The sequence below is a fragment of the Rhinatrema bivittatum genome, chromosome 4 (genome assembly GCF_901001135.1).
Source record: "Rhinatrema bivittatum chromosome 4, aRhiBiv1.1, whole genome shotgun sequence".
Lineage (NCBI taxonomy): Eukaryota > Metazoa > Chordata > Amphibia > Gymnophiona > Rhinatrematidae > Rhinatrema > Rhinatrema bivittatum.
The window spans coordinates 367,401,067-367,415,803 of record NC_042618.1 but is presented as its reverse complement, the minus strand read 5'-3'; the positions used below and the strand labels follow the sequence as shown (position 1 = coordinate 367,415,803).

Sequence of the window (14,737 nt, the reverse complement as noted above, 5' to 3'; positions counted from 1 at the left end):
AAAGGGCGGGGGGCCGAAACGGGGGGCGGCCTGTGCTAGGCGGCAGCAATCGCACCGTCGCGGTGCGATCGCTGCCGGTTTCGCACCCAATAGCACCACCATAGGAGGTGTAGCTATTGGGCGCGAACTCGGATGCGAAAAGGGCCTTACCTTTTCATCGTCCGCGGTGTCTTCGTGGAGTCGGCCCCGGTGACATCCCGACTTCTCCTCTTCCGGGGCCGACTCCGCCCCCATTTTGGTATCGCACGTGATAAGGGACGTTTCGCGTGCGAAACTTCCCTTATCTCGTGTGATCCGTTTAGAAAATAAGGCCCTATGTTCTTGATACCATAGATGTACAAATCTTCTCTGATTAGAGTCCAATCCTAGCTTGGGTCATCAAATCTTTTGCCTCTGATTTAGGTAATCATTTAACATAATCCAGTCTGAATTTTTAAAAATTCTGATTTGCTTGAAGTACTGGGATTTATGTGAAATATTTGAAGATGGTAATGCTGAATGTTAGTGCAAATGTTTTCACCCAAACTGACTTGAAAAGATTCAGACCTGGCAGATATAAAGACCCTAGTTCAGGCATAAATGGTCCAGACATATTGATACAGATTTGCAGTCTTTCTTCAGTTTGAATCAGGTTGGCTGAGTACTTCCACTAGTTTGGATGGTGTACAGATATATTCCAGATATAATCCATCAGATAAGGACCCTAAGGCCTATGTATCTTGTCCAATTTACTGTTTGTTCAATACTCTATAGGTCCAACTTGACCTCCTGCCTTTCCTTCACTTCTGTGCTTATCTCATGCTTTCTTGAATTCTGTAATAGTTTTTGCCTCTTCCATCTATTAGAAGACTGTTTCATGTATCTATTACCCTTTCAGTGATTAGATATTGTCTAAACTTACTCTTAAGCCTGCCCCATTTGAGTCTTATTTCATAACTCTTTCTTTAAGAACTTTATTTCCATGGAAACATATTTGAGTTTTGGCAATTATTTACACCTTTTAGATATTTGAATGTCTCTGTTGTATTTAATCTCTCTCTTCTCCTCTAGGGTATATTTAGGTCTTTAAGCTTCATTTGATAGGAATCTTGGTGAAGACTCTGTACTATTCCAGAAATGCATGAAATACTCCAGATGACATCTCACCAGTGATTTAATTAGAGATATTATTACCTCCTTTATTCTACTGGTTATGCCTCTCCATATGCACCCTAGCATTCCTCTGGCTCAGGCCACTGCCTTGTTGTACTACTTTGAGATCATCAGATTTGATCATCCAGAAATCTCTTTCCTGTTTGATGCATATCAGTATTTCATCCCCATCATGTGCTGTTCCCTTGGATTTCTACAAGTCAGATTAACTAGCCTGAAGTTACCAGCATCCTACTTCTATGTTTATGAAGAGGGGTGGCATATGTTCCAGTCATTTAAAAATATGCATCCAAAATGTGATTGAACAAAACTGCCAGTTTGCTCCTTTAGTATCTTAGGATGTATTCCATCTGGCCTCAGAAGAAATTTATTATGTATGGGTGAAATGAAAATAGCAAAACTTGAAAGTTGACAAGGCAATGGGGTCAGATGGAATAGTATATTCAAGGCATGGCAGCACCATCAATCAACACCTCAGCATTATTATATTCTAGAAATGTGAATCAAAACCAGTATCAGTTCCGATTCCGGTTCCGATTCACATCATTAATTTTTTTTCGTGCGGCCCGATCACGGTTTTGTTTATCGGCTGCGCCTGAGCCGATAAACAAAAAACCCACCCTGACCCTTTAAAACTGATCCCTGGTGGTCCAGCGGGAGTCCTGGAAGCGATCTCCCGCTCTTGGGCCGTCGGCTGCCACTAATCAAAATGGCGCCGATGGCCCTTTGCCCTTACCATGTGACAGGGTATCCGTGCCATTGGCCGGCCCCTGTCACACTAGGTGTGCTGCAAATCCCACTAGTGTGCCATTAGGGAAAGATAAGCGTGTATAACGTTCATACTGGTCCAGATATCTCTGGTGAAATGCACTCTCCTCCCCTATCCCTTAACCAGCTATGCCTGCCTGCGACTGAGGCACTGGTTGTATAGGGTGGGGATGACCTTCCTACTAAATATAGTCCCAGAGGACACTTTGTAATTGTCAGTTAATACATTCAGCAGACACTTAAAACCCACATCAAGGGCAATCATTCCTCTGATGCTCCTCGTTACTATTTTAGATGATGCTGCTGCCTCCTTCCCCAGGTCAGTGCCAAGGAACACCATCCCATTTCCTCTAGGGTGGATTGCCACTTCAGACACATGGTTGGCAATTGCTGGCCTGTCACCTGACTGCTGGAAGGAGGACCACGGGATCAACTTGGGGATAAAGCTTCTCATTTTATCTCCACTTCTCTGGATTTTACTTGGATTATTGCCACCCTCCCCCCCCCCCCCCCCCGATGCCCCACCTTCCACCCCCTCCAACCCATGGAGCCATTCATGGACTTCTCGTTTTTTCTAACAATAATGTTGTGCCTGAACATCGTTTACAGGTGCAGTATGGTTAGAGTTAGGATACCTGTTTTCAGGGGGTCAAACTGAAACGCTGCTTCCTTGTAGTGCCAATAGTGGGCAAGTAGTTAATTTGTAAGGAGGCATGGCTATCTGGTGGATTGTCCCCATGGAAAATTGTAGTCATCTACTCACCTAAAGCAGATATTTTTGAATTTTGAAACCACTAAATATTTCAACCGCAATACAAAGCCTCAGGATTGACAGCTATGTCCTATACAAGGGAATTAATTATACAACAGAAAATTTCAAATCAGCCAACACAATCCAACTGTTATCAGTAAGTAAATTATAAAAGAAATCAATAAAGCATAAGTGATAACAACCCACAAACAATGCAGATTTTGTGTGAGAGATGTGTTGGTTAGAGACTTTGAACTGGTTCCCAGTACAAGGGTATTGTGCCCTAGGTGAATTTTATAACCTTGCACCCCCTGCCCTTGCCACACTCACACCATTAAAAATTATGCTTTTATAATGACAGATTTTACATGAATAAGGACCTTCAAAGTACAGACATTTGAGGAAAAATATCACTTACAACAACATTATATTATATTTACATGCACTGCTGTAGTGCCAACCAGAAAGCCCTGCAAATAAAAAGCAAAAAAGAGACTTAGAACCCATATGATATTAGGCCTATTGTAACACATGTTGGATGTGGGCTTGGTCCTCAAAAAGCCATGAGTAAAATGACTTACAAATACTATATAATAAACCTCCATACCACACATAAGCTCAAACATGCACACGCTCCCTCTCCCTCATACACACAAGTTCACACACACACACACACAAACATACATTCACATAAGCCCCTGCTCTCTTATATACACACACACACATGTTCATATACACATACTCACATACACAGGACTTCTCTCTCTTCTTTGGTCTGTCAGCAGTCCCAGGCCCTCTTCTTCATTTCAGCTGCCCTGCAAATTGGGATCTACTGGCACCCTCAGCCTTCTCTCTGGGAGGCTGGCCTGCTGTGGTCTTCTCTACATTTGGGCAGGCGGAAGGTTGGGAACCACTGGGGACCATGGCCTCCTCTCTATCTGGGCAGCTGGTGGGTTGGAAACAACCAAGCTGCTGTGGCCTCCTCTTTAGTTTGGCAACTCGTAGGTAGGAACTGTCAGGCCGCTATTGCCTCATCTAGACTTTTGTGGCCAGTGAGTTGAGGTCTACCAGGCCCCATGGCATCCTCTTTACCTAGGCCACCCATGGGTCAGGATCTTCTGGGTGACCTGCGGCTTCTTCACCTTGGCCGCCCACAGCCTCTTCTTCATCTTGTCAGCGGGTTAGTGTGTACTGAGTTGCCCGCAGCCTCCTCCTAACTTCAGCTGGAGATGGCCACCAGACCACAGCCTCTTGAAGCTGCTGCCCTGTGTAAGTCCACTGCTTGTTCAGTGGGTTGCACTGGCCCTGAATACTAGCGAGTGCTGCTTCGGCACATGATTCTGCATATCAGTGTTTGTGAGATGACCCACTTGCTTCCCTCTACTGATATCCTTCTAGCTGTGAATACACTGAGCAAAATGTCTTCACTTTAAAGTGACTCCAGAACAGGGTATTCTTCTGCAATCCCTTCTTGGAGGCTGATGCTGGCACTGGAGTTGAGGTAGAGTGGACCCTGAGGAAAAAATGCTAGGGGCATTACTCGCGCTGTCTACCTGGCCTGCCTGCTCTTCCTGGGGTTGATCTCAACATTGTCAGTTTCATCTCTCTCTCTCCCATCACCTTGCTGGAGGCTAAGATGCTTCTGTCTAGACCTCCAAAATTCTCTTTGGCTACTAGCTTTTCAATGTCTTCTGATTCGGAGAATCTCAGACAAGATTCTTCCTCTGAATCAGTTGGTAAAAACATTGCCTCAGAAACAGGAACCAAAGAACCAGTGTGCTGGTTTTGGGCATTACACTTCTGCTACCCATGCCCCGTTACTGCCAGTCTTGGAAGACTCTCCCACCCTTTCCCTCTGTTCCAAACAAAATGGGAGAGGAACAGGCAGCCGTGGCACATGCTCTCCAAATTTCACTTTCTTCTGTATTTAGCTGCTTTCCTCTCCTGCTATTCTGGACCTAAAAAAAAAAAAAGAAAAGTTCCTCTTCAATTTAGGTGCGCACTGCCTTTTTTATTCTTCCCCTTGCCAAATCTGCCGATCCTGCCAATATCCCCGCTTCTCTCTTCCTGACCTGGCAGAATGTGTTGAGTGCTCTGCCTAGTGGGGGTTTGGATATTACGAATGAATGTATTGATACTGTAACGGTGCCTCACACTCACACTACCACTCACTGGAGAACTGTGTCACACATATTCAGAGTATGTGTGCTGTGTTGTGTGCAGTAGTGTTGACTGACGCCGCACACACAAAAAATTGTTAAATACTAACAGGCAAAAAAAGAGTGGCAGCCTAGTAAGACTCCTCTTCAGCCTAGTGGTTAGAGCGGTAAGCTACAGATGAGGAAACCCATGGTACAAATCCCACCGCCTTTCCTTGTGATCTTGGGCAGGTCGCTTTACCCTCCATTGCCTCAGATATACAAACTTAGGGCCTCACTTACTAAGCATTTTCCCAGTAGACACAGAATTGGAGAAAAGCCTTAGTAAATCAGGTCCTTAGATTGTGAGCCCTCGGGGGGGGGGGGGGGGGGGAAGGAAAATACCTACAGTACCTGAATGTAAATCTGCTTTTAAATGCCAAAAAACAGAATATAAGGCACGTTAAAAGCATCACCTCGGTTTACAATGAACAATAAATCAGCAACAGGCTTTACAATGAAATAACTTTAAAAAAAAAAAGGTTCCTGAGTTATGAAAAGCTGTATGCTGAGTTAATAGCAGAATGCATTTTTAATCTTTTCCTTTTTAACTCTCGGAACTATCCAGGTTCTTTTTCCATCTGTAATTGGAAATGGCATTTCCTACACTGATACTTACAGGGCAGAGCTAAAAATAGACCTTGTGCTAGGCTAGCCAGACAGCATTTGTGCTGGATGGTTCCCGCCTTTCTGAAGCTTTCTTCATGATTCAGGGACAGTGCATGTGTGTCTAAGTCAGGGGTCGGGAACCCATGGCTCGCGAGCCAGATATGGCTCTTTTGAGGGCTGCATCTGGCTCGCAGACACGTGTCGCCATACTTCGCGGTTCCCCGCTGACCCAGCTGCTCCCCGGTCCTCCGCCGCCCGGGCTTAAAATGCTGTCAGCCCGGGCGGAACGCGGCAGGACAGCTGGAGTCAGCGGCACCGGCGTGCTCTCTTCTCCTCCCCCCCCCCGCGGCCCGGAAGAGGAAGTGGAGAGCATCGGGTGCCTGCGCGGGAAGAAGAGACCACACTAGCGTGGTCTCTTCTTCCGCGCAGGCACCCGATGCTCACCACTTCCTCTTCCGGGCCGCGGGGGGGAGGAGAAGAGAGCACGCCGACTGGAGTCATCCGGGTGCCTGCGCGGGAGTCATCGGGTGTCAGCCGGGTGCCAGCGCTGGAGTCATCGGGTGCCTGCGCGGGTCTTCCCGCGCAGGCACCCGATGCTCTCCACTTCCTCTTCCGGGCCGCGGGAAGAAGAGAGCACGCCGGTGCTCTCTTCTTCCCGCGGCCCGGAAGAGGAAGTGGAGAGCATCGGGTGCCTGCGCGGGAAGAAGACTGCAGCGCGGCTCGGAGGAAAATGAAAATCTTCAACCGCGGCCGATGGGACTCCGCCTTCGCCTCCGCGAGGGCTGAAAATGAAGGAGGTTAGCGTTGGGAGGTGGCTGCTGCTGCCGCAAGTTCCCGGGGGGGGGGAGAGAGAGTGATTGAGCGAGCAAGCATGTGTGTTTGAGATCCTGTGTGTGTGAGTGAGAGATTGCATGTATGTGAATGATTGAGAGCCTGTACATGTGAAAGAGAGTATGTCTGTGATTGAGATCCTGCCTGTGAGAGAGAGAGCATGAATGTAAGTTTACCATTGGGAACCTGTATGTGTAAGTTTGTGATTGAAAACCTGTTTGTGTGAAAGAGTATGTGTGTATGATTGAGATCCTTTGTGTGTGAGAGAAATCATGTGTATGTATGATTAAGAGCCTGTGTGTATAAGTAAGAGAGAGATCATGTGTGTCTGTGTCTGATTGACAGCTGGTTTAGGTGATGGAGCATGTGAGTATGTGATTGAGAGCCTGTGTTTAAATGAGAGAGAGAGACCATGTGTGTCTGTGTGATTGAGAGCTGATTTAGGTGAGGGAGCATGTGAGTATGTGATTGAGAGCCTGTGTGTAAATGAGAGAAAGAGAGGACATGTTTGTAAGCATGTGAATGAGAGTCTGTGTGTGAGAGAAAAAGACAGCATGTATTTATGTGATTGAAAGCCTGTGTGTGTGTAAGCGTGAAAAGATAGACAGCATGTGTGTAAATGTGTAATTAAGAGCCTATATAAGTGAGAGAGAAAAAACATTTGTATATGTGAGTGACTGAGAGCATGTGTGTATAGGTGTGTCATTGAGAGCCAGTGTGAGAGAGAGCGCTGGTATGTGACTGAGAGAGGAGAAAGTTCCAAGCAAACCACCCCACCTCCTGCTAATTCAGAACAATCTCAGGACACCTGGATATCAAACGTTCCCAGGTATGCAGAGCAAAAAAATTTTTGTATCCTTATTATTTTTCATTACTGGATCTTTGTGTCTGCTATTTTGAAATATTTTGTTGGTATCTGGAAATGTTTTATATGAGTTTTTAATTATTGGATATTCCACTCATCAGCTGTTTCGAAATATGTTCTTTTTGTTAGTACAGTTTTACTGCTGATGATTTTATATTTCTTGATTTGTTTTATAAGGATGTGTGATGTTTCTTTTTTCCTTTGTTACACTGCATACAGAGACTCTGGCTTGTTGCAGTTTCCAATTCAGTTTTTGTCTGCATGCTTCTTGTTATGCGTTTTGGTCTCTTTATTCTATGTTAGGTGAGGGACAGCACGTGATTCAGGTGAGGTTTTCTGCTGGCGTGTAGTTTCTGTGTAGGACTCTATAGCAGCCTGACTTGGTCCGTTTTCCTAATAGGAGATGTATTGGTGTCTTAAGGCCTGGTGTAATATTTTCAGAGACTTATTGTACTTTAAAAGTGTGATCTTACATAAAATGCACACATTTACTTGTATTTAGTTTTAAACATATTGTATGGCTCTCATGGAATTACATTTTAAAATATGTGGCGTTTATGGCTCTCTCAGCCAAAAAGGTTCCTGACCCCTGGTCTAAGTGTTCTGATCAGTCCCTGCCAGGAAAGGCGCATCAAATACAGGGAGTTCAGTTTTCCACTGAATTGGCCTGGGAAACTAAGCAGTTCCCTGGCTAAATTCCCCCAGTCTGCAAATTGCCCTCACTATTCATGGCAAAAAGCATGGGTACTTCTCATCACGGCAGAAAGGGGCTGGCCTGGGGGGCGGGCTTAAGGAAGGAACCATATATGGGGGTATTTGCAGTAAAAGAGGTACTTTTATACCCACATTCCCCTGCAGCCATGAATTTTCAAAGAGAAATGCCATAGCTCCACGGGTGGCTCAGTCCTAGCGTCAGTATTATTACTTCCTTGTTTTCAGTTTAAAAAAAAAGAGATATAAAAGAAAAATGAATGGGTGAGAGCACCACGTCAAAGCGTACCTTGATCACTGGAGGACTCTGAGCTCTAGTTGATATACCACAACACATGGTTGTTGAGAGAGAGAGAGAGAGAGAGAGAGAGAGAGAGAGAGAGAGAGACTGACTGACTGACTCTTTAGAAGGTGCTCATATAAGGAAACTATTTATACCATTATAAGAGGTGCAACTAATAATTCGGGGTGAGATTTTGGTGGTGGCCTAGGTTTTGGGGGACTGTTTTGCATGCACAGTCAGAGGTACGAACAACACAGTAGACAACAGTGAAGATTTGATGTGATTTGGAGTGATGAAAGGTACACAAAGATGTACACTCGACAGTGTACACTTGACATTGTACAAATCTCATTTGTCAGGAGATGTGACAGGGAGAGAGCAGACAGCTTGTGAGTCTCCAGGACACATCTACGCTCTGCATATAGCAGGAAATGTTTATTTTTTTTATTTTTTTAAAGATTTTATATTCAAGGGCATGCAGCATTACAAAATGGCATTACTAAATAGCACAGGTGACTCACATATTTCAACTTAGCTGACTTTTAGGTCTGCTAATACCAAACTGTCGCTTCAGAAAGAGGACTGAAGCCCATTTGGATGGGTCAGAGCCAGCTGTAAAGTGTCCTCAAAAATAATTTTCGGTCGGCATTAATCCTAGAGCCGTGGCATTTCTAAACCCAAGATATTCAATGGAAAATGCAGGCTTGTATGGCAAGGTTTCACTCAGATTTGCTTTCTTTTGTTTAGTAGCACATTATAGTCAAAGTGTTAAATCTAGGCCGCAGATACATTTTTATGGCAAATTGGGGAAACTGAAGGGACTTCCTCTAGCAAGCCTGATAACATAATAGTTTATAACGTAATATAACGTAATAGTTTAACTGTTCCTACTGAAGGTTTTTATCTTACCCTCACTGTCCATACCTGTGAAACATATCTCTCTTAAATTGGTCCATTAAAGGCTTTTTCTCCTTATAATTTGGTTTTGCTGAAATGTTCAGCAGAGGTTAACAATACTATAATGCAGCATTACAAAATGTATTTTATTTGAGGGAAAATTAGTTTTTTCAAAATGCATCGTTCACATGATTGGTTTGGGTACTACATTCCAGGAGCCCTTTCTCCTTCCTCTTCCTGGATCCCTTGCCCCATGGGCTGTCTAAGGGACACGGTAAAACACCATGCCAACAGAGAAAAGAAAAAGCTGACAGGCAGAGCAAGCGATTGCGTCGTGAAATCAGTGACAGAGGCAAGAATAACACAAGGGGATCCCTGAAATCAAAACCTCTGTCAAAATGTCAACATCTGACTGTACAAAGCAAGGAGAACTTGTGTCAAAAGAACTTATGAATCACAATACCGAAAGGCATTCTGCATTCAGGTTACACATGGCAAATATACTGTAAGCAACCAAAACTTACCACTACATGCAAAGCTGTGCATTGTGATCCACACACCTTCCAGCTAATGAGCTGTTTTATGTTGGGGGGTTTTTAAGGGAGTAGCTGGGAGTTGTTTTGCAGTCTTACCTAGATATTGGCAGATGGGGATTATAAAGAGGACTTCTGCTAATGCACCAACAGGCTGATACAATAAAGACGCGCAGAAAACGGGCGCTCAGTGTTACACGCCCGCTTTCCTAACATGTGCCCAGCCACCTCTCCTGGGCATGTGATACAATATTTAAATGAGGGGTCACGCTAAAAAGGAGGCGCTAGGGACAATTGTGCACCCCTAGCACCTCCTTGGCAGTGGGCGCCCAGGAGAGGTGGCTGTCAGCGGGTTAGGAAAACGGACACTCAATTTTACGAGCGTCCATTTTCCTAACCTGTGCACAGCCACGGGTTAGGAAAATGGATGCTCGTTAATTGAGCGTCCCTTTTCCTAACCTGACTGCGGCACATCTTTTTTTTTTTTTAACTTTTTCCATCTGTATTTCCTGCTTTTCTGTACACTTTTGTGGCTGCTCAGAAATTAACACTTGCTCTGGACTGGCATTAATTTCTGAGCGTTAAAATGTGCGGATCAGGCGCACATTTTTTTTTTGTATCTGGGGTGAATAGTTAATAGCCTCATCAACATGCATTTGTATGTAATGAGCGCTATTAGTTTTGTGAGGGGGGGGATGCATGTTTTGGACCCACTAAACCCATTATGGTATAAGGGGTTGTGTATGCACATCCAAAACATGCATCCAGCCATGGGTTAAACTGTGTGCTCAGCTGAGCACACTGCATTGTATCGGCCTGTAAGTAATTTTCTCCATCCCTAATTTTAGTGCTAATTTTTATACTCCATTTTTGAGCTGGCCAGCTTGAAAGTTCTTCCATCCTAAAAGAGATCCTTTCTTCCAGAGGGTGAGGGTCATGTTGTAGAGTAAAAGATGGTTCCCCAGGAGTCTCCATCACTAGAGGCTTTTAAGAAGAGGATAGATAAATATTTCTCTGCAACGCTTTTGGTACAGTAGACCTTGCCTGAAGAAACAAGGTGCCAGGGTCAGAATCCATAGGACAGGGGTCACCCATCCCAGTCTGAAACATTTGCCCGAGTTGCAATTGACTGGCAATGCTGGATTGGCCTCTTCGGCCATCTTCTGACCCACAGATAAGACTATCATCCTCAGCTGTTAGCAATTCGCCATTGATGATAACGATGAGATTCTGCCTTGACGGGACTCCTCCTGAGGTCCTTTGCTGTCCTATTTATCTAGAATTCTTTAACATCCACGGGAGCATTTTTTAAACGCTCTGTGAGTTGTGCTGACCTGCTTTTACACCTTGATTCTCCTGCCATTGTCATTCCTTTTGCCATCTCAGTTTAGTATTGTCTAACACGTATTTAAAAAAAAAAAAAAAAAAAAAAAAGCCAGAACATAATTATCAGTTGTCAACAACATCTGAGCTTTCCTAAACGTATTCAGCTTTATTGTTGGGAGTAGAAGGAGAAAATATGCTTAACAGAAATAAGTCTTTTTGTCTCTTTAGGACAACTTAATTTGTACCTTTGCAAATTACCATTACCTGTTTCCAAAGGCTGGTGCAGGTCTAGATTTCTTTGCCTGAGAGTGGAGATGCTTCTCGCTACTCCCTTAAGTGCGTCTCTAGCAGACATGACCTTCCAAGCTTCAGTGTGACCGGAGTCTAGAATGCCGCTGTGCTGTCAGTCACCTAACTGTGGTCACACTTTTGGGAAGGGGGCCACTGCCACAGTCATGTCAAACTGTCAGCTCATTTGCAGTATAAGGGCAGGGGCTTGTGTTGCAATCCAAGCCTCCCCAGTGTGCTGGCAGGGGGCAGGGGAGGCTATGTCTTTGTATTAAAAAAACCCTCACCACTTTAGTTTTATTAATGTTGTGGGCACTGGCTACTAACCCTGTCACTGCTGATATCTGCATTATTTAAACTTTGAAGTTCTTATTCACTTGGACAGCTATTGGGACATGACTCAGTACTTGCATTTGGCTCTAAAAAGTTTATTACATTAGACAAGTAAGAAATTTTGCAGACAGTGGGGAGTTTATACAGTGTCTCAGCCAGACGATGCAGGGTGTAGTTTTGTGAGCGCTTGCAGTAAATGATAGTTTGAGGCCCTGCCATCAGACCGTAGGAGAGCGAGGAATAAACTAAGCTAGTTTATTTTCCCTGCAACTACGATGTGGCTTTTCCTTCCTTGGCAGTTAGCGAAGCAGGCATCTTACTAACAAATCAGTGTTTGACAGGCTCCTCTTGTAAACCGAAGGCTCCAGGGGATGATTCTTGCAAGGCGTGAAGATGGAGGTAACTTGAGAACTGGGCAAAGACGCCGGTCCCCCCTCAGCCAGGTCCAGGGCGCAGCTTGCACCAGGGCGGAGGTCGGCGCGTGAAGCAGAGCCCGGCTGCCGCCTGAAACTTGGACTCTGCCGTTTGCCTGCGCTTTAAGCTTTTTTTTTTTTTTTTCCTGTATGGTCGGAGTCAACTAGGACCTCATTCTTTCCATCCCATCACACAGCCGGAGGGCCATGAAGGGAGATGGAGGGGCAGTCTGGAACCTGATGTGGAAATACTGTCTTTCTGTCAGAACAATCAGGTAGGGCAGGTTATGCTTGCTTTTCGAGGGGGGGGTTATTGGTTTTTTGTTTAAATTAAAGCTATGAAGCTGAGCGGGTCTCTCTCTGCTCCATAGCCTCTCGGCTCAGCTCGCTCCATAAACCCTTCCAGATAGTGATGTAGGTGAAGTGCTGCAGCACTGGGGGGGTCTCTTCCCCCTGCCCGGGACAGTGCAGCCATGACCTGGCGTTGCACACTGCGGGTCACGGTGTCTTCCGGACAGCTGAGCTTCCCTGAGCTGCCAGCGCTTTGGGATTCAAGGTCCTAAGTCATTGCTCTGCGGCGTGGGTCAGCTCCAGGTGTCCCAGATGAGGCTTTGCCTAAGCCCTAACTCAGGAGCTGAAGCCGAGGCGATCAACCTAAAGTCTGGGCCGTGTTCTCCATTCGGGGGAGGCTGCTGGCCCCTGGCCGCTCTGGGATGTGGCAGGGTTCACCCTGCCCTGTCGGGACCCGGGTGGGGGGGGGGGGACACCTTTAGGCAATCGTGGCTGGGCAGTGATGGCCATTTTCTCTGTGCAGGGCGCTGCTCATTTATGTGTTGTTCATTGTTATCCAGCCAGAACCCTGTGGCTGCTCACTTTTTTGCTTTATGCTGCAGTCCTCCCTCGTGCACGGGTATTACTGTATTACTCGGGCAGTTCTGGTTTTCCAATGGAGAATGGGCCAAAAAAACCAAAACAACGTGTTAGAAAAGTAGAGCAGCTGACCTGCGTCCAGCGAGGGAGCATTGAAACCAAAAAAAGGCATCTTTTGTGACCGAAGAGCTGGCCGAGGCCACCCCAGCTCCGTCTGACTGCCCAGGGCTGCGCCGGCCCCTGAGCACAGGGAGGGAGGGAGTTTCTCATCTGATCAGTACCAGGTTTGGGGAGCAGCGCAGGGCATCTGCACCTTCCTGAGCACAAGTACTTCTTATTCACACGGCCCTTCCCACTGCATTCCTTCCTGGCGCCTCAGTTAACCTCTGTTTTTAGAAAATCGGTTTTCCATTCCCTGCTGTACTCGGACAACTGTGTCTTTTGACTCGTGCAGCTCCTCCACCCTGCTTGCCCTGTAACACCTCCCAGGCCTAAAGGCCACTTTGTCCTCCCCGTGAACAAGGGGAGTAGTCATTCCAGCAAGCTTCATGCGCTGTGCTGCTTTCTCTATCTCTCTCTTGGCTTTGGTTTGGCTCTTGGGAGCTCCAAGCTGCACCCCCTCAGGTCACCGGCACTGGGTTTTCTGGGTGTGGGGCCCCCGTGAATTCCTGCAGTCAGAGCTCGGGTTGCTTTCCCCAGGGTTGCCTGGCTTTCCGTGGAGGCTCTCTGGAGTCCAGTGACATTCCCGAGGCTCAAATAGCTGCAGATGAAGTTCAAAAGACAAGATCCCGGCTGCTGCTTTCAAACACAAACAAACAGTAATAAATTAAGCAGCGGAACAAAGTTGTTTGGACAGAGACTGCATTGCATAATTGACAGCACATTCTTTTCAACTATACACTTGCATCACTAAATATAGATGGGAGACCATTGTGGTTACAGCAGAATGCACTGCGACTCATTTAAGCTTAGTTAATTGTACCCTCTAAGCACCTAAACTGCAGCTTGGCTGCTCAGTATAGCCAAACATTTAATTAGTAAGCATTTAATTAAAAACTTTGTTGTGTTTGCTATTATTTTGAGCGCGCTGTGTTTTCATAAGAGTGGTGCTTGTATGAATTCATAATGCAACAGGTTTCAGGGGAGATGATCTGTATTAACCCTGGAAGGGTTTAGATGTTTGTCATCATGCCATGGCTGAAGAGCAGTGTTGGGAGTTAGCAGCCGGAGCTGAAGACTGGAGCCATTTAAAAAAAAAAATCGACAACACACAAAATCATTTCCATTTGGAAAGGCTAGAGGAATGTAGGTGCGTGCGTGTAGGTATATTTCATCCCCCGCATTTTGGGAAAAGTAAAAATGTTCCTTAAACTCTGCTGGATGCCCATTCTGTTTCCTTTTTTTCCCTAAGACTTTTTCCGTCTGGACTAACTTGCTCAATATCCCACTGTTTAGTCTAGGGTAAACACCAGCTTTAAAAAGGACATGACGTGGCCTGGTTAGGTATGAAATGAATAGTCTTCGAGGGTGGGTACCATAACCCAAGGTTCTCCATCCTTCTTATGAATATTTTGGAAACCCACTTTCATAGATTGGGAGTATACTGCTTGTTATTGTGCCACTGTTAATGCTGTTTTATTGTAAACAAGAATTACAATAATTCAGTAGGTAACTTTAGAAGCACTATAATTGAGCACAAAAGGAAGTTTCAGAACAAAATCCTTTTGCTCCTTTTTATTATTGATTTCCTCCTGTTTTGAGCCTATGCCATGTACCCAGGCCCCAGTCCTAACTTGAATGCTGGTGTTGAAGAGGACATTTTGTATATGTATAAACCTAGAACTAACCAGACAGTCTAATTTATGTGTGTCTGACCCCCAAATGTATCCAAAGATATTTGTTTGTAGTT

General features: G+C 45.4%; 1 protein-coding gene across 9 annotated transcripts in view; it reads left to right on the top strand.

Annotated features, from left to right (window-relative positions):
• Positions 1-14,737, top strand: part of IQSEC1 (IQ motif and Sec7 domain 1) — a 1,385,758-nt gene that overhangs the window by 1,039,210 nt on the left and 331,811 nt on the right. Inside the window, exon 1 of one of the 9 annotated variants that reach the window (XM_029600821.1) lies at positions 12,156-12,233. The exons of the other annotated variants lie outside the window; for them this stretch is intronic. Within the exon in view, the coding sequence (XP_029456681.1) occupies positions 12,166-12,233 (68 nt within the window). The 5' untranslated portion in view covers positions 12,156-12,165. Of the gene's footprint in view, positions 1-12,155; positions 12,234-14,737 lie in introns of those variants that run through there. 9 annotated transcript variants of the gene reach the window in all.